We start from the raw sequence: 20660 nt of genomic DNA on the forward strand, positions 1-20660 counted from the left end.
CTGGTAGAGAATACATAAGGTTAGTTCTGAATTACTTATACTGCATTAAAGACCACAAAAATCTTCACTTTTCCTAATTTTAATCTCCTTTTGGCTTCACTGTACTCTAGCCTAGGGGTCTCCACACAATTGGTATGGTTTGGGTCTGAAATGTCTCCAAAGGGCCCACATATTAAAAGTCTTGGTCCACAGCCCATGGTGCTGTTTGGGAAGACGTGGGACCTTTAAAGCATGGAGCCCAGCTGAAGGAAGTTAGATCACTGGGGTGTGCCCTTGAAGGATATACTTGGTGGCAAGTCTTTTCTGCTCTCTTTCTTCCTCCACATTGCTCTACCATAATGTGCTATCTTGCCACAGGCCCAAAAGCCACAAAGATTACTGACTATGGACTGAAACCTCTGAATCTGTAGATCCAAAATAAGCCTTTCCTCCTTAAAAACTGATTTACCTCAAGCATTTGTCGGTAATGCTAGTCAATCAGAACAATCCATTGAAAAATGGAAATTACTACAATGTTTACATTTTTTAAAACTAAAAATAAGAATTCATCTTACAAATATTTAGTATACAACTGACACTGTCTTCTCTCGTGAACTCATAAATTCATATATAATTGAGGTGAGAGGTACGCTCAAAAAGCTTCTCACAGAAAGGATTCCCATTCAAGAAAATATGGTGACTACTCCTACAATGAGGGTAAATGAGTCCTAGGAAACAGATCACTCTGCACTGCATCAACAGCCAAAGAGAGAATCTATTAGAAAGTGTTTAAAACCTTACAGTGTATATACAAATAAAGACTTTTTTCAACTACATTTACATAACCCATGTGATATAAGTATAACTTACCTCATCCTGGACTCCACTGGTAGTTGTCAACTTACTTCCATCAGTAATTGTAATAATTATTGCTGGTTCCAAGAAAAAAGGGTTTCTTCCCTAAAGTCAAACAACACATTGATCATATTAAGGTTTAGACTTGGTTTAATTTTTTTTTTCACTAAAATGCCAAATCTCAGAATAGAATGTGTGTTTTTCCCCCTTGAATCTACACAATCTCTTTTTTGTTAATTGTGAAAATAACATATCCTAATTGTACATTTTAAGAAAGATTTGAAAGGACATAAACCAAACAGTGGTTAACCCTAAACAAGTAGAATAAGGTAGACAGATTTCTGGGTTGGCACAGTGGAACCCTAGGAGTTGCATTCTAGAAATTTGACTGTTTTAGGCTATTATAAATTGCAGTAATAAAAAGACAGTACTAGAGCTGGATGTGGTGGTACATACCTGTAATCCCAGCACTTGGGAGGCTGCGGTAGAAGGATAATGAGTACAGCCAGGGCTACATAGTAAGTTCCCCGCCGATTTGGGCTACACAGTGAGTTGTAGGCTGGCATGCCCTACATATTGAGACCCTATCTCAAAGTCAATACTTTCTGAGACACTTTGCATGTGTGTTGTGTGTATGTGACAGTACTGGACTTTGAACTCAGGCCTCCAACTTGGCAGGTGCTCTACCAATTAAGTCATGCCCCCAGTGCTTTTTTGCTTCAGTTAGATTGGGATAGAGTCTTGTGATTTTGCCCTGGGGGGAAGGGAGCCTGGGATCTCAATCTTCCCACCTACCCTACATAATTAGGATTACAGCTATGTACCACAATGCTCAAATTATTTGTTGAGATGGGGGTCTAACTTTTTTCCCAGGCTAGCCTCAAACCACTACTTACACAATCTCTACCTCCTTCAATAGCTAGGACTATAGGCATGAACCACCACACCCAGCCCCTGAGAAATTTTCTTAAGGAGGAAAATAAGAGAGTATGTAAATACTACCAGAATCTGCACTTGCAATCAAAAGGTCTGAACAGATGACTAAGTGTATACATAGACAGATTATATGAACCAGTTCTCCGTAATACTAAGGCTACCCAGAGCTTAGCAAAATGTAGCAACAGTCTAAGACAAATAGTTAAAACTGAGAATGACTACCTAAAGAAACTGCCTGGGAAGAGGAATAAAAAACAATGTCAGAAGAAGCAATAGAACAAAATGGCGTGTAGCTCTCAAATGCTCTCTATATAAGGTGCAATCATCTAATACCTTCTATTCAAATCTCAACCAGACAATGCTGGGCACTAGGATCAGTTTTAGATGACAAATTCTGTGAGAGACTCAGACAAACCTAAGCTTTCCTTTTACATATAAATGGTTCTCAGTTGAAATCTTAAGCACATTCCATATAGTCCTTTAAAAAGTGCTGTCAACAAAACAAAACAAAACAAAACACTGTAAGCCCACAGGGTAAGTGCTTCAAGAGGGTAAAGCCTATGTTTGACACCGAAGATGCCACCTGGTGCAATGGCATAGGCACTCACTTGGGAGTCTGAGGTGAGAGGATCACTTGAGCCCGAGTTCAAAGTTGGCTTGAACAACTCAGTGAGACACCATCTCAAAAAACAGGAAGTGAAGTGGGGGGAAAAGAGAGGGAGAGGGAGGAAAACTGAAAGACCAAATTCTCTGCTATTAATAGTAGCAAAATCTGAATGAAGCTTTGTTGGGTGTGATGTATAATAGTAAATGACAAATTTTAACGTGTATTGTTAGAGATCTTGAATGAAGCTTCTGAGTTTGGACTGGAGACTAAGATTCTGCACTTCTAAAAGACCACAGGCTAATACTAATGCATTAACTAATGTTCACAGACGATACTTAAAATAACAATTATAGTACATACTCTATATTTGTTAATGAATTTATAGTTACAATAATTACGTGATTATAACCTGATCATCATAAAGCAGAGGAGAGCTGCTATTTAAACATTTTGATCAAGATGTGAAACTTGTAAGTGGCCAAGGGAAAAAAAAATAGTTCCAGAAGGTGAAAGCAGGAGGCATGGCTCAAGAGGTAAAATGCTTGCCTAACAAACAGAAGGTCAGTAGCAACAGAAGGTAAAAGCTTCTACTGGTTTAAAAAATAAAAACTAAATAAAATTTTAAAAAGTTAAAAACAGGTTGAATAAAACCTCTAGAAGATTTTGAATGTATAGTAACATAAAAATGTCAACTGTCACAAGCGTGCTACATAAAGAAGCTATCATTTACTATTCCTCTCACTGTTCCTTTTAGGAAACATTACATTATCCACTATGTTGCCTCTCACCATCTCACTTAGAACAAATCATAAGTTCTAATAAGGCAAGTCTGATAATGATGCTGATAATGTTCACTCCCTTTGACTGTTCCCTCTAGTAAAATGCTTTTCCTGTTCCCTGCTCAAAACCCATCCAATTCCTACTCATTCTGGATAATCCAGTTTAAATCTTTCTCTTCATCAAGTCTTCCCTTATTACCCTAACCTTCCAAAGATCCAAGTTATCCCTCTTCAAATTCTAATAGTGTTAGTTTCCAAGCTTTCAATTCAATAAACTCCTTCAAGTAAAACTGAAGTTTTTAGTGGTCTCAAGGTACACATTTTGAATACCACTTCCTTACAGCATTTATCCTCTCACCTTCTTAAATAATTTTTAATTTTCTTTTTTTTTGCAGTACTGGGGCTTGAACTCAGAGCCTTCACCTTGAGCCACTCTGCCAGCCCTTTGTGATGAGTATTTTCAAGATAGGGTCTCACGAACTATTTGCCCAAGCTGGTTTCAAACCATGATCCTCCTGATCTCCACATCCTGAGTAGCTAGGATTATAGGCACGAGCCACCAGCGCCCAGCTAATAATTTTTAATTTAAATGTAACCTTAAAATCAGGCACAGTATTATAAACCTGCAGTCCCAGACTCTCAAGAGGCTCAGATGGGAGGCTTGAGCCTAACAGTTCACGACCTGTTCAACATAGCAAGACTCCATCCAAAAAACTAAAATACGAATTTAAATATGTATTTTGCACCAAAAATGTTAGTATACATCACATTACTGAACTATAGAATAAAAAATAGTTAAGATAGTAAATTTTACATTAGGTCTTCTTTACTGCTATATTTTTTGGCAATACTGGGGTTTTGAACTCCAATCTACAGTCTGCCATGTAGCTGAAATTATAGCACTCACCACCATCCTAGGCTTGTTTATTGAAATAAGAGTCAAACTTTTTGCCCAGACTGGCCTCAAACTTCAATCATCTCAGTCTTGAATAGCTGCAATTACAAACATGAGCCACCACACCTGGACCAAAATTTTTAAAAGTACACCCACTGGTGGTTCATGCCTATAACCCTAGCTACTAACAAGGCAGAGATCAGGAGGATTGCAGTTTGAAGCTAGCCCAGGCAAACAGTTCCAGAGACCCTAACTCAAAAACACACAACACAAAAACAGGGCTGAAGAGTGGCTCAAGTGGTAGAGTGCCTGCTTAGCAAGTGCAAAGCCCTGAGTTCAAACTCCAGTACCACCAAGAAAAAAAAGTAAGCCATCTTTTACTGCTTGTTACTGTTTCATGTGTTTGAATACACAAACGGCAAGGATTGTGTCATAGTTCTTCCATATCATTAAGCAAGTAGTGAGCACAATATACTCAAACACTTAAATATTCATTGTCTCATCATCTACAAATACAAACCTAACCAAGTTCACACTTAGAATTACTCAAACTTCATGAAGCTTCAAAAAGTGTATGTTAGCTTTACTTCAATATGAGCTTTCCCTAAACTCAACACGACTCATTAGTTTGCTGAGCTACAAATGTATTAAAAGGAGTACTACCTCCTTTCTGTGACTATGCAACAATCTCAGTCATTCATTGACTGGATACTATGTATCAGGTACTGAGTTAGGTGCGTGATCCATAATGTCTACCCTCCTACATAGTAAATGTATACATATATGTACATATAACATATGTACATACATATGTAACATAACTACCCTCTTCCTTGGTCTCCGTAGCATTTTAGCTCAAAAACTGGTAAGGAGGATAAGGAAAACCAAGATGTCTTAGTATCTTCAAAACTACTGCATCTTGCTTTCACCCTTAGACTAAAACGTCTGCTAACTGGCTGCCTCTCAAAGACAAAAATCAGCAAAGCTCTTGAAGCCGCCATGTCATGGATTAAGTACTTCTGAGGTCTTTCTTATCACTTCCACATCTTAACAAGAATCAACATAAGATTCTCTGACTGAGAGTCTGATACTCACCTATTCTTATTCTTATATGTAAGCACACTGAGAAATACCTTTCTGAGGCCAGAGAATTAGCACACTTATAAAGAAACAGTAACAATCTACTGTGTATTAGACTTTTAGGAATAAGGATGTTAACCACAAAACTAATACACAGATGGCCTTCTATAAATCCTGGGGTTCTGTATCTATGGATTCAACCAAATACATATCACATATATTCAGGGAAAAAGTTGTATCTGTACTGAATATATAGCTTTTTTTTTTCTCCCTCATACTGCGAACTGAACTCAGGGCCTCACACTTTCTAGCCAAGTGTTCTATTACTTGAGCCATACTTCTAGCCCTTTTGCTTTTAGTTTGTTTTTCAGATAGGGTGTCACACTAACTTAGCTGGGGCTGGCCTCCAACTGAGATCATCCCATCTCTGCTATCCAAGTAGTGAGGATACAGACACACACCACTATGCCTGGCCTTATAGTCTTTTATTTCTTGTCATTATTCCCTAAAGAATATAGTACAACTATTTACATAGATAGCATTTACAAGGTACTAGGTATTATAAGTCATCTAGGGATGATTTAAAGTATGTAAGAGCATATGCACAGGTTATATGCAAATACTGCAGTGTTTTATAAAAGGGACTTGAGAATCCAAGAGTTTTGGTACCTTGGAGGTACTACAACTAATCTCCCACTGATAATGACTTACATACTTTTTTTAAGACCAAACAAGTTAAAACTTAGCAGGAAGTCTGAGTTATTAAATTTACTTAAGTAAAATTCAAATGCTAAAATCAAAGGTACTTTTTCTTAGAGAACAAAGCTTTTAAACTTTACTAGTCTACGATACACATAATACTCAACAGAGCCTATGCCTGAAGTTACTGTAATAATTCAGCTCTTGATAAGGTACTTAACATATTTGGCCCTTAAAAAGTTGATGATGTAAAATTTTTGAGATTAAATAATGTAACTCTAGGTGACCTAGTAGGTAAGCAGCAAAGTCAGAACTTATGTAAGATGTTCCAACTCTAAATCAGTCTTTCTGCAGCATCAGCAAATCATATGGGTAGCAACTAAGCTCTCTTGATACAATACTACACAGGCCTGAATTGTGCCATATTCACCCAACAATGAATGGTGTTCTGATCAGATAGTTGATAGGTTTTTGGGTTTGTTTTTGGTTTTAATTTTGCTTTATTTTTGTGGCACTGGGGGTGAAACCCAGGATTCTGTGCATGCTAGCCAACCACTCTACCATTAAGTTATACCTCTAGCCAATTTTCTTTTTAATATATTCAACCTGCAATAAAATTAACTACAGAACTATTCTTTAAATTATGGTTTCCTGTTTGGTGACTTCTTACCCAATTTTTTATGTATAAATCAGTATCTTCCCTGAACATATAAGCAATGAAACAAAACACAATCTTTAGGAACAATTACTTTGAAAAACTACAACTTCCACTTTCAGAGAGTATGTATATACACAAACACAAGATAAAGTAATATTAAGATATCTGATGGCTTTAAATTTTGGACAATTCACATAAAGATTAAAGACAGAAACAAACAAAAATATGATCTTTTTTGCACTAATTTAATTGTCCCAACCGTGCCTAAGATCCCTTCCTCTATAAAAATTTAGTAAAAAGTTACATTAAGAGCCGTGTACCCGTAGCTCATGCCTATAATCCTAGCTACTTTGAAAGGCTAAGATGGGGAGGATTGTGGTTCGAAGTCAACCCTCGGAAATAGTTCACGAGTCTCCAAAATAACCAGAGCAAAACAGGCAGGAGGTGTGGCTTAAGTGGTAGAATGCCTGTTTTGGAAGTGCCAAGCCATGAGTTCAAACCCCAGTACCACTAAAAATAAAAGAAAAAAAAAAAAACAAAAAAACAAAAAAAACCCAAAATTGCACTAAGAAAAGCAATAATTACTATACAAATTAAATGAAGTTAATTTATGCAAAAAAGTGTTTTATTTGTTTAGGAAAAAAATACCCCTATCATTATTTATAGATGTTTGATATTAACAAATTTACTTACGTATGAATTTCAAAATACTAGCAGAAAGTGACTAGAACATGTTACTCAAAGTTTTCTTAAATACAATTTTTCATTATTTCTCCCTGCCTTTTATAATACACTTAACTCTCAGTGGCTGCATAATATATTGGCATCTTTATTTTGTCTGTCAACATTATTATTACCCATCAAATTAAGATAGCTTTATTTCTGCAAATACTTTTTATGTTTAACAAAAATAATCTAAAGGATTGGTGGAGTGGTCAAGCGTTAAAGCATCTTGTCTAGCAAGTGTGAGACCATGAGTTCAAACCTCAGTACCATCACCACCAAAAAAAAAAAAAAAAAAGCCAAACAAAAATAATTTAAAACTAACATTTCAAAAGGCTACATTAGAGTTATGATTCAGTCACTATAATTTTATTAGCTATCTAGTTCCAAACCTGTATAGATTAATAATTCTCCAAGCTTCCCATTTAAGAGTCACTATTTTACATTTTTATTTTTAATGAGGATGTTACAAAGTAATTCAAATTTGGAGACAATCTATTACAATTTCTCTTCATATTCACTTTGTTCATAAGGTTATAATGACCTTTTTTCATAATTATGATGTCTTAAAAAAAAAAAAAAAAAAAACTAAGCTCTGCTAGGACAAAGGCAGCCAGCAGAGGGACTAAACTTTACTTTTGCTATTAGCAGAGCAAGCTCACAAGTTTGACTAGAGCAGTGGTTGTTGGCATAAAGAAATTCAGACATGCCACTAAAAAATATAATGCCAAGTATAATTTTCTGCCTCTAGAGCTACTTACTAATGGGAATCTTTTTGTCATTTAGAAAATGTGATGTTAAGCCTAGTTTAGTGGTATATTAAGTGGTACATGCCTGCAATTCCAGCATCTGGGAAGCTGAGGCAAAAGGATCAAGTTTAAGGCCAGCCTGTGATATATAACAAGTTCAAAGCCAGGATAGGACATATATAGCAAGACCCTGTCTCAAGGGGGGGAAAAAAAATCTGATTTTAATACTGGTCAAGATATTATAAAGTAAAAACTTTCACTTCACTTAAGATTTCCTAATATAGTTCTCTCAATGATTTAAACAATTCAATCAAGGTATAAAAATCTCAATTTAAAATTAAAGACAATGAATAAGTAGTTATTATCCACTCGAAACTATTTTATTTTTGCAAAGAATATACTTTTGAAAATGTTCCTTAAAAAGTTATTTTGAGAAAAAAATAGTTTTGAAAATGTAAAAATAAGATTTCCTCCAAATATAAACCAGCATGGATCGATCTCATGATCAAGTCTTTGTTTTACTCAAAACTGGAAATGAAGTGGAAAAGGGTGCTCAAGATTTTCATTGTACCCTTAAACAGGTCATAACTAATCTTCTGAAGCAAAAGGAAAGCAACCCAGAGCATACACCACAAATTATAGTGACCACATTTTTTTGTTGGACCAGTGGGTCCAGGTTTTCTTCCTCTGCCACCATACTTCACCATGTGTGCTTTCCTTTAAACAATCCTGCACAGCACAACCAAGTGCCTATCAGGACCACAATTTTCCCATGATTTAAGGCCTCTACTTAAGGAAAAATGTACACAAGAGTTAGCTGTCCTACAACAGCATCTTCCATTAATCCATACCTATTACTGTCTCAATGTTTTGCAAGATGGCCAAGACAACAAATGAGATGTTAAGATGTATATCTGTATGGGACTGGGGGCATAGCTCAAGTGATAGAGCGCCTGCCTAGCAAGTAGAAGGCACTGAGTTCAAAACCCAGTACCACCAAAATAAATAAATAAAAGGATATATTCCTAGGCCATAGGCACCACTGAGCAGGAAAAGCTTAAAATTGAAAAGTATTTCATCTTAAGAAGCAATTCACATCCAAAAACTTATTAAATCACATTACTGATAATAATAAACACTGCAAAAACTACATGTACTAAGGAAAGAATCCTCTTTTAATGCATACTTTGCAAAGCAAGTCAACTAGAATAACATTCTTTAGATCGGTACTACTTAAACCTCAGACCTTGATTAACACAATCAGAAATTTTTCCATGCCTACTTATCACCTGTACTCATATTTATAAACTTAATGCTTAAAATGAAATCAGTTTCATTTTTGTAGCTTCAAATTATACCAGTAAGATTATGAAATCACAGAGACGGTAGTTATATTAATCTATCAAATAATTCATTATCCTAACTACTATTACTTTTTTCTAAATGGTAGGGAGATTCATCAAATTATGGAGATGAATTCACAACTGGTTAATTATATATTCTAAACAAAATGTAGTTCATGAAGTGAATAAAAGCCTTATAGGTTATAAGGCTAATGACATTTAAAAATGAATAGTCCAAAAAACTATAACTTTTATGCTTGCTTTAGAATTCAGCAAGATTACTACCATTCTTGTTAAAATCTCAACTGGTATAGCATGAGTCCTTTGATGTCAAATTCTAAAATATTCATCTTCAGAAATTAGTTCTTTTAAAGTAATACCATATATAAAAGATCTCTGAAGGATACATTAGAAATTGATTAATAATGGTTTGTCAACTATTTTTTTTAAAGTTGTTTTTTTTTTTAAGTGAAGACTAGGACTGGAAATGTGACTCAAGCTGTAGAGCATCTGCTATTCAAGTCCTGAGTCCAAACCCAGTTATAAATAAAAAGAAAATTGAAGATTATGATTATTAATCAAAAATTCAAAACAAATACTCCTCAAAATTAAAATATGCTTAGTATTCCAAATTAAATTTTTTTTAAAACCCTGTATGCTGGCATGGCTCAAGCCTACAATCTCAGCACATTCAGGAAGTAGAGGAAGGAGGATCTCAAGTTCAAAGCTAATGACAAGAAATAGCAAAAACCTATCTCAAAAAAGAACGAAAGATAGGTAAGAAAAAAAAACTGCTAGTGTATAAAAATCTAGTATCTTAAAATACATTATGGTCTATAACAAATTACATGTTAGAAGAAATACATATTTTAGCTTCAAGTAATTCCATTATACAATTGTATACCAATACAGTTCTTTTGTTTAGCCACATAATTCCTTACGTGAAAAGTACTACAGCATGGAATAAAATACAGATGGAATAAAAACTATTTGGAGCAAAAAGTAGGGGGGATTCTCTCATATCTATTTCAATGTGACTAAGTAACACCATCCCGGAATTTGATTTAAACAGATGAAAGAATAATAATGAAATAAATTATAATATTCACCATAAAAACTGAACAACTGCCAAAGCCTGACTTTGTGAAAAATTAACATCAAGTCAATAACTGATACAATTAAGCATACAATAGCAAAAGACAATAATGTAAATCCAATTTTTGAAACATTAATATTTAATAACTTGACAAAATTTGAGATACACTTGGAGTCTAAAGTTTACTCTAATAACTTGGTTTTGGTAATACCTAAAAAGCAGTAGCAGATTGGCTGGCTGAGGTAGCTCATACCTATAATCCTATTATATAGCTATTCAGGAAGCAGAAATTGGGAGGATCTCAGATAGACACAAGCCCAGGCAAAAAGCAACACAACATCTCAAACAATAACTAGCTGTGGTGGTGCACATCTGTCATCCCAGCTACACTGGAAGCATAAAATAGGACAATAGTGGTCCATGTCAGCCCTGGCAAAAATGCAAGACCCTATCCCAAAACAAATGAAGCAAAAAGGGACAGGTGTGTGGCTCAAGTGGTACAGCGGCTACCTCACAAGCTTGAGGCCACGAGTTCCACCCAGCACTACCAAAAAAAAAAAAAGAAAAAGCAGCAAATAGTATTTATGCTAACATAGAAAGAGTAATGATATCAGAATAATTCTACTAAGAAATACTAACATTATGGATGGAGAACCATATATATATATGTATATACAAAATATATAATAATAAACTTTAAAAAGATGGCAAAAAATAAGTATAAAAATGTAAACATTTTCAGAGACAGGTGAATGAAGATATATAATAAGAATGTGAAAACTTAATTTGACCTTCAAGCATCCAGATCTGCCTATTCTCAAGTTTAATCACCTCCTTAGGTTGTTAATTACAAGACATACACATAATAATTTTGGCAAAAGTCTGGTTAAAGCACATCTTGAATTCAACACTGAATTAAATTTTAAACACTATAACAAAGTAGACCCTGAATGTATGGAGTGAATTCTATGGCAACGTTCTCCATTAATAGCTTGCAGACTACAACTGAAAATGAAGAGGAGTCGCCTGCTGCCTAACAAATGTCTCAGATCAAGTAAGTTGATATGGCATTACTTTTGAAAGGAAAAGGAAACATTCAGAACAAAGACCTGGAAAAACTCTGACAGTATATTATGTTTCATATGTTATGGCTAAAGGTCAATGGTTTGTTTTTTGTTGTTGTTGTTTGTTTTGATTTTTAGTTTTAGTTTCTAGGAATTAATTTGCTAAGGTTTTTTTAGACAAATACTTAAATTTTTCAAAATCCACTATGTAAGTAAATTACCTTGAACACAAGTTTTCAGGATCCCATTCTTGCTAAATTCCAATTCAAACATTAACTCATGTTTGTGCTCAATACCTGCCCGAGTATACAGGATTTTAAAATTTCAAAATAGGAAACATTTTTGGAAAACAAAAATCTAATCACATTGTATTTGGGTCCATCCTTTAAAAACTATATTTATTTATTCGTTTGTTTTATGGTACTGAGGATCAAATCCGGTGCCTCACACATGCCAGGCAAGTGCTACCACTAAGCAATAGCCCCAGACCTCCCAATTGTTAATTTTTTTTTTTTTTTTTGCAGTACTGGGGATTGAACTTAGTGCTTAGCACTTACTAGGCAGGCACTCTACTGCCTGAATCACACCTCTACTCCCTAATTTTTTATAAATCTTCTTAACTGTACATATAAACCACCAATGGTTTTACCATAGAAATGTCTTGTGAAAAAACAACAACCCATGTACAGAAAAAACAATGGCCCATGTACAGACTGTAGTAACTCAGTGAACAATAAATTTACAGAATTAATAATTTTCTTTGAGATTAGCCAATTGTTATTTTATTAACAATAAAATAAGAGTAAAGAACTTTTACTCTTTCTAATAACCAGTGAGGCCCAATTTTCTGGATGCAATCTCTTGTTTTTCCTTTTTAATGTATTAGCTTGATAATGAGATTACTGAAAAAAAACTCAAAAGTTTTACATTACCTGCCAAAGCACAGAAATAATCAAGAATTATCACAACTCACACATCACTAGAGGCCACCAACATATCATTCTGCTAATTCCTGGTAATTCAAACACACTGAACCTTGTCATTCTCTCATGAACCCAGCCTTTACATCATCACACACTATCCTTTGCAGCCTAATCTTTCTCAGCACATTGAACACTCAGTCATCCCCAATTTATTATTTATAATTAATTGACTGTTTTTAACTCCTTTGGAATACTATCATTTGGATTTCCACAATTTAAATTCCACAAAATGTTTTTTTCTTATTACCTAACAAGGTTCACTAAGTTTTAGGACAAAGGAAAAGTTCTTTCACATGCCAGTATTGGTCTTCTCATTAACTAGTTATAAACTGTTATCACTCAATGGGTAACATTACAATTATTTTTCTCACATACTCAGAATCAAGTTTTATATATTATATAATCCCTCCAAGAGCCTTCCAAGGACCTTCACCATGAGTTCCATATCTTTATTTGGGCAAAATGAATGGATGGAAAATGCTGAAACACCGTATTTTTTTTTGAAGGTACAGATTTAAAAAAAAAAAAAAAAGGCAAGAATATGGAAGGAAAAGACTAAAGATTTTTAAGTCAAAGTACTTTTCATATACAATAATCTCTCTCAAAATACCTACAATCAAGCTTCCAATCGCAAATGTCCAAAAAAAAAAAAAAAAAAGAAATCTGTTCATATATATTAAAAAAAAAAATCCCACCTGGGCTAGAAGTGTGGCTCAAATAGTATAGGGCCTATCTAACAAGCAAGAAGCCCTGAGTTCAAATCCCAATACCAGGGATGTGAGGGCGATCTGGCGACATCTGTCACCCAATTGATCGTGAGTTGATTTGGCTGATTTGGCCGGCTAGGCAGGTGTCCCCTTCCTCCCTAACTGCTCCATGTGTGTTCCTCCTGAAGCTGCATGCTCAAAGAGGACAACCATCCCTGATAGAGAAGGACCCGTCTTTGGTCAAAGGTATACAAGTAGCTGAGCTCCTCTGCTAGAACCTCCAAACAAGCTCCCAAATCCCAATACAACCCCAAAAAAAAAAAAAGTTCTTCTTAGGCTTATCCTGTTTTTCTCAAACAAATCCACAGTAATGAAAGAGAGCAAAACACTTTACACTCAACCTCTCCTCTGGGAAAGAACAGTTTCTCACACATCCCTGACCATCCCAACCATCACCAAACTTGAATTCTAAAAAATACAAAGTCCTGGAGATGGACACTGCTCTGTTTCCTCAAAAACTTAAGACTCATTCTTGCTTTGAAAATCAAAACTGTATCTGTTTAATGAGAACTCAGTTATAAAAATGTCTTTGAAAGATAAATTAAGTTTCAGGAAAAAGACTTCAGTAACACCAAGGAGAAAGTTTTTTTCAGAAGGATCTATATGGGGCTTCAAACTCAAAACAAAAACTATTATGCTGCCTATAGCAAGAAACTTTACTTCATCTGGAACTACTGCCAAGCTAATTCTAGATTCTTGTGATGGACATAATTTGTTACATTGGGTTATGGAACTTTTGTCAAAAGTTTCAGAATAGAAAGCTTCTATCCTTTTAAGTATTTACCATAATATTAAGGATGATAATTATCAACCATGTTCCTACCATGTGCCAGATAAGCACTTTGCTAGATGACTAACATTTTTTTTTTTTCCCCTTTCTGGCAGTACTGGTGATTGAACTCAGGGCCTTGAACTTGTTGAGCAAATATTATTTTCAATCCTTACAAAAATTTTCAAGATTGGTATTGATACTTTGTAGATGAGAAACTTGAAACTTGCAGTGAGGGACTTGTCAATAAAACACAAGCTGGTAACTGGCAGAGCCAGCACAGACAGTTCTTGGAAAAGTTCTTTCCATGTCCCTACACTGCTTGTTCAAAAAAAAAAAAAAAAAAGATAAAAAAACCTTTGTGTACTCATTATTTCAATTTCTAAAATTCAAACAGAAATTCACAAAAATGGTAACAGGTTCAGTTACAATAATACATTAGGTTGTACATCACTTAATTTTCACCATAGTTCTCCCAGACAGATCCTTTCATTCCATTTTCCTAATGGGAAACAAGCTGAGAAGTTGTATGACTTGCCAAGAACTCATGGGTGGAATGGGAATTCATAAATGAAGCCATCAGATTTTTCCAAATCTTAAATACACAATGCTCAGAGATTTCTAAAAATTATCTTAAATCACAGGGAGATATGGTTGTTAGCTAATTACAAAACTGCAGAGGAAAGTTATCATTGTAGCCCTAATACTGGTTAACCTATTACACTGCAAAAGCTGACTGATGAGGTTAATACCTATTAACTGTATTAGAAATTTAATAAGCTTTGAAATGTTGAAATCTAAGAAAATGCCACTAAATATATACTTGTATTTATAAAATCCTGTCAACTATTCCCTACATTCATATTTTTACTTTATTCCAAACAAGGGGAGGACTTAATCCACCTGAAGCTAATAATATAAAACATTATTTGGATAAAGTGTTACAAAAAAGGTTAACTGTAACAGAATGACAAGACAAATGTTCATCTTTCAAAGAGGAATTGAAAGAATTTATATTGCATCACAAGCCAAGAAAGTAACTCAGATCTACTGATTAGAACTTCAAATAAAATTTATTTAATAGATATAGTAGTAATAGATTCTGCAAAACTTCTAAGCCAATATAACTTTCTACAATATTTCATAAATGTGAAGAAATTAAGCATGTTATACCTGCTTGGGCCTTTCTTCTCCTATAAAAATGAGGAAGATGGAGTGAACTTCTAGTATCACTTTCGTTCGGAAGTCTTACAACAGTCACCAGTTGCTCATTCCTGTAATCTTAGCTATGTGGGAGGCTGAGGTTGGGAGAGTTACAGTTGGAGGCCAACTTAGGCAAATAGTTTGCAAGACCAAAATGGAGTGGAAGTATAACTCAAGCAATAGAGCACCTACTTTGCAAGCTTGAAGTTCTGAGCTCAAATCCCAGTCCCATCAAGAAAAAAAAAAGTCTACTGAAAAGTTTTCATTAGATGTGAAAGTTCTATGCTTATTTTCAGGAATACATATATAAAAATTCACTAAGCTTCACTTTGGATTTGTCTTTTTAAGTTGGATCTCAGGAAACGGGTAGGAAATGAGGAAGAGAGATCAAGGAATAAAGATAAAACCAAAGCAAAACTAAAAAACAAAACTTCAATTATTTTGTTTATAGTCTATAAAATATGCTTGAGTTATTATACAGATTAATAACATGGCTAACATAAAGCTTATATAAGGAAATTGCTTTTATTAAGTGGAGGAAAATAGACCATATGTGGGTACCGGTCAACTTAAAAAAAAAAAAAAAAAAAGCACACAAAGACAATTTTAACTAGAGTATAAAAATTAGAGCATAAATACCAGTGAAGGTTATGACATAAAAATATTTAAGAAATATTTCAAATTATATAATTTCTTTGAATACAGGGTATGAACATATCACACCAATTCTTTTAGCTAATTCTAATCATAAATAACCTTAAATCAATTCAAAATACATGAGTAAGTGGGATTATTTCATTGAAATATTTAGACTTGTTCCTGGTCTTTTAGTTTTCAGTTGTATATAACTCTATCCATAATTAGTGACACTCTCTTACATGAAAGTAGCATCTATAATTTTTGCTTCTTGGACTTGCTTGGATGATTTCTAATTAAGAATGTAATGATATCCACAGTATACTATTTTTAATTTTCCTGATATATCATGCTCAGGCAATTTTTTAGGTTTAAAAAAAACTTAAGAGTATAAAATTATGATGAAATATTACAGAAAGTGTCTTAAAAGAAAATAAAATCCAGGTCTTGAAGTACATTTTAAATAACCAATAGAATTAATGTTCAGCTAGTTATGGTGGTACACAGCTGTAATCCCAGTTCAAGGGAGGTTATGGTAGGAGGATCTTAAAGTTCAAGGCTAGCCTGGGTTACATAACAAGAGCCTGTCTCTAAATAAATAAACAAATATTCAATCGGAAATAAATCACTTCATGCTATTCTGAGTTCAGTCAAATCTTATAAAAATATCCCTTCATCTGCCTAAGAGATATGCTCCTAAGATGTTGCTTGCAAATCAAACTTGTGGAAATCTCATCTTAAACGCACTAGGGGGAGCTCCCTATTTGAAAGAATACTAAAGCATGTGCTCTTCTCTAATTTTTGACTTACCCACTGAAGTACTTATATCCAGCTTTCATTTAACATATTTCTTTTTAAATGCCAGCCTAGTTCTTTATCCCATGTTTTCATTTAACACAATTCTTTAACAACTGCCACTAAGACAACTCTGGCCAAGTTAATTTATTTACATTTGTTTCACACCTGCTTCCCTAGGATGAAATACAAAGTTCCAGGGAGAAAAAAAAAAACTCAGTAAGCTGCTAATAGATTTCAAAGTAAGTAATAAAAATCAACTTTACATCTCAGTAAGCTTTTATAATTGTAATTTCAAATTTAAAGCTAAAAAAAAAAACGGTAGACTAATTTTTTTTTAAAGTATGCCTTATAGCTAGGTGTGGTGAGGTACATCTATATGCTTTGTGCCTACAGAGACGTCCTAATTTTTAAAGGGTGTTTTAAATGTATATTCCATTTAAATTTTTCAACTATTCTACAACTATATGGGTGCAATGGTTTCATTATTGCCAGTTTGGAATAAAAAGCAGAGGCAGAAGGCAGTAATGTCCAATGTTCAGCGTTACATAGCAATTCAATGGCAAGATTAAGACTCCAATTCTTACATTTCTAGCCATTGCTCTTCTTTTATACAATATAGAAGAGAAAACACAAAGCTTACTATGAAGTCCCCTCTCCATCAGTAATCATTAAAAACAATTTTGAAGTAGCTTAAAGTTTAGGGACCTGCCAAGATCATTTAATAAGGAAAGGGCATTCATTTCAACAAAGGATCCTCATCCTTCCGTCACATACAAAAATTAGCTTGAAATATTTAATACCTAAACATTAAGATCTAAAACTATAATTCTTAAAACACAGGAGGAAAACTCCAATAATACTGAATTTAATAAGCCTTTGTAGACATGATACCAAAAGCAAAGACAACTAAAGTAAACTGTACTACATAAAAATTTACAACCTCTGTGCACCCAAGGACACAATTAACTGAGTAAAAATGCAAACCATAAAATAGGAGAAAATATGTACAGATTATATGATAAGGTGTTAATATCCAGAACACATATGGAAATCCTACAGGTGGCACACACCTGTGTGTCCCAGGACTCAGGAGGTAGAGGCAGGAGGATAGGGAGCTCCAGGCCAGCCTCAGCTACATAGTGAGACTGTCTCAAAAGAGAAAAGAATTCCTACAAAAAATGGGCAAAATACTTGGAACAGACATTTCTCCAAAGACAATATATAATAAATAGCTAATAAACATGGGAAGATGCTCAATATAAATAACAATTTAGAGAAATGCAAATAAAAACCACAATGAAATATCAACTCGCAGCCATGAGGAAAGGTAGTATCATAGGGGAGGGGAGGACCTGACTATCTGCATGTAACCTACGTTTTCCTATTTACTTGAAATCATCTCTAGGTTATTTATAATACCTACACAATATAAATAGTTGCTATATTGTTTAGGAAACAATGGCAAGACAGTCTGTATATGTCCCGTATAAATAAAACTTTTTTCCAAATATTTCAATCAGTGGTTGAATTCATGGATTCAATCATGAATTGCTCGTCCATGGACATTTAAGCCATAGGTGGGGAGGGCAAACTGTACGGTATGAATATGATCCCACTAGTAAGAGGTATCAGGATAGTCAAACTTGTAAAAACACAAAGTAGAATAATGATCCCAAAGGTATGGGCGGTGGGGAGGGGTGGAATGGGAAGTTATTGTTTAATGGGTATACAGTTTCAGTTTTGCAAGGCAAAAAAGTACTGGATATTGGTTGCACAACAATGTTAATACTACTGAACTATACAGTTAAAAATTGTTAAAAAATGCAAAATTTTTTCATCACAGTAATTTTTTCTTAATTAAGGAATATGAATAGAGCTGCAGGTGGAGCTCAGTGGTAGAATCACTTGCCCAGCACACATGACGACCCACCTTCAATACCCAGCACTATAATTCACTATTTCCAGTTTATATCCAGCACCATAGTATGTTCATGTATCTTAATTTACTTTCACTTGAAAAGATTTTTATAGCTTAAATGAATACCAAAGTATTTGTTGATAGACTAAGGAAAACCAAACACCCAAATGGGAATCAAGTTTTCATTACTTCAACCACCAATATTGAAAGAAAAGCCTCTCTTCTGTGCTACTTGTGTATTAAATGGGTACTACTTGGGTAAAGGGAAGAAACAGTATTAGAACTCCCCCTGGATCGTCTGCTGCTAAATTCACAGGCATTTATGCTCAAGAACAACTAGATTAAAATTGTTCTTGCTAGCAGTAGCTCACATCTGTAATCCTAGCTACTCAGGAGGCAGAGATCAGAAGGATCACAGTTTGAAGCTATCCCAAGCAAACAGTTTGAGAGACCCTCAAATATCCAAAACAAAAATGTCTGGCAGAGGCTCAAGTGGGACAGCACCTGCCTAGCAAGCATGAGACCTTGAGTTCAAACCCCAGTACCAAAAAAAACCACTAAGAATCATACAACTTGATCTTACTCAAAAGCCATCACTTTTCAATGAAGTAAAAGCTCAGCCTTTAAAACCCTCAATAAATTAAAACATTTATTTCATATGGACCAAGGTTTATCTTTCCCAAGGGCACACAATAGGTGTGTTAATCTAATTAACACTAGTGTGTTGGGGAGTGGGGATGTGGAATCAGGCCAGTGACAAAAATGACTTAAAATCCAGAGTAAGATTTAGTAGGTTCCTTACTGGAACCGAACAGATGAAAAAAAAAAAAAAAAAAAAGAGTATTGAGAACATTAATAGAAACCAGAGTAACTTGAAACAATATAAAAATAAACAATCTACATATAAAATTTTAATAAGATCTCTCCAACTTTCTACATCTTCTAATTTTAGCTACTTGAACTGGTTCAAATTTTTAGTGGCTCTTAAAGGATCAGCATTATTTCAAACTGTTGAATATGTGGAGAAAAAAATTATCAAATTTATCTGCAATGATAAGCAATCTAATGAAAGCTGCTATAAAGGGAAATAGTAACTAGAGGCTACACATTGTCCTATGACTGTTAAAATATCAGCAAATGGTACGCATTACCAAAATTAAATATTTATAAGAACCTTCTATAGGCAGATAAATTTTTTGTAGGATAGCCAATTGCTTAAGGATAACACTAAGACTCAACTTTTTTTTTCTGAGCTACTTTAATCTTACTGATGTCCTACAAATTCTAAGAGAACCCTAGCTAATATTTAATGAATTAAATATACTAACTAAATAAGTACAATATTGGTATTAATGATCTTGCAAATGGTTATGGCAAATCACATGTGCCTATATTTGGGGAGGTGGTTAGCAATGTGAATATACATTGCTAACACAAATATAAATGTATTAATCCATATTTAAGATGTTTAAGAAAATAACTCAGAAGCTTATATAAGGTTTTTTAAATGCTGCTCCATCTTCCATCTAACTCACCTCTCCTTATTCCTTTCCACTGAGATTTCATGTAATTATTCAGTCTGGGAACTTCACAGACCCTCGTATGCAGCATGAAATAGTTACATGAAAACCCTGATACTGGACAGGTACAGTGGTTCATGCCTGTAATCTCAGCTACTCAGAAGGCAAGAGGCAGAAATCAGGAATACTATGATTTGAGCACCCCATCTCAACAATTAAGTTGAGCGTGGTGGTGTGTGTCTGTTATCCCAGCTACATGGAACGCATAAATAGGAGGGTCATGGTCCAGGCTGGCCAGGGCAAAAACCAGAGACCCTATTAGAAAAATAACTGAAGTACAAATGGCTGGTCATGTGCCCCTGCCTAGCAAGCACAAGGCCCTGCCTGAGTTCAAACATCAGTACTGTCCCCCAAAAAAGGGCTATATATATATATAATATAAATATTCCATAGAAAACAAAGTATTTGTACAAGGAAGAAAATATATAGTATTAAATATTTGATATCTAAAAAATCCTAGTTTATCCTTTGTATGAGTAAAAATTATGAAATACTTTTATCAACAAGAAAAAGTTTTATGATGAAAAAAATTTATCTGGAAGT

At 34.4% G+C, this 20660-nt stretch overlaps 1 protein-coding gene across 3 annotated transcripts in view; it reads right to left on the reverse strand.

Annotated features, from left to right (window-relative positions):
• Positions 1–20660, reverse strand: part of Ints6 (integrator complex subunit 6) — a 77233-nt gene that overhangs the window by 52621 nt on the left and 3952 nt on the right. For 2 of the 3 annotated variants that reach the window (XM_074043453.1, XM_074043450.1), the window contains exon 4: positions 850–939. The exons of the other annotated variant lie outside the window; for it this stretch is intronic. In XM_074043453.1, the coding sequence (XP_073899554.1) occupies positions 850–939 (90 nt within the window). The remainder of the gene's footprint in view (positions 1–849; positions 940–20660) is intronic. 3 annotated transcript variants of the gene reach the window in all.

The sequence above is a fragment of the Castor canadensis genome, chromosome 10 (assembly GCF_047511655.1).
Source record: "Castor canadensis chromosome 10, mCasCan1.hap1v2, whole genome shotgun sequence".
In the NCBI taxonomy this organism is placed as follows: Eukaryota; Metazoa; Chordata; class Mammalia; order Rodentia; family Castoridae; genus Castor; species Castor canadensis.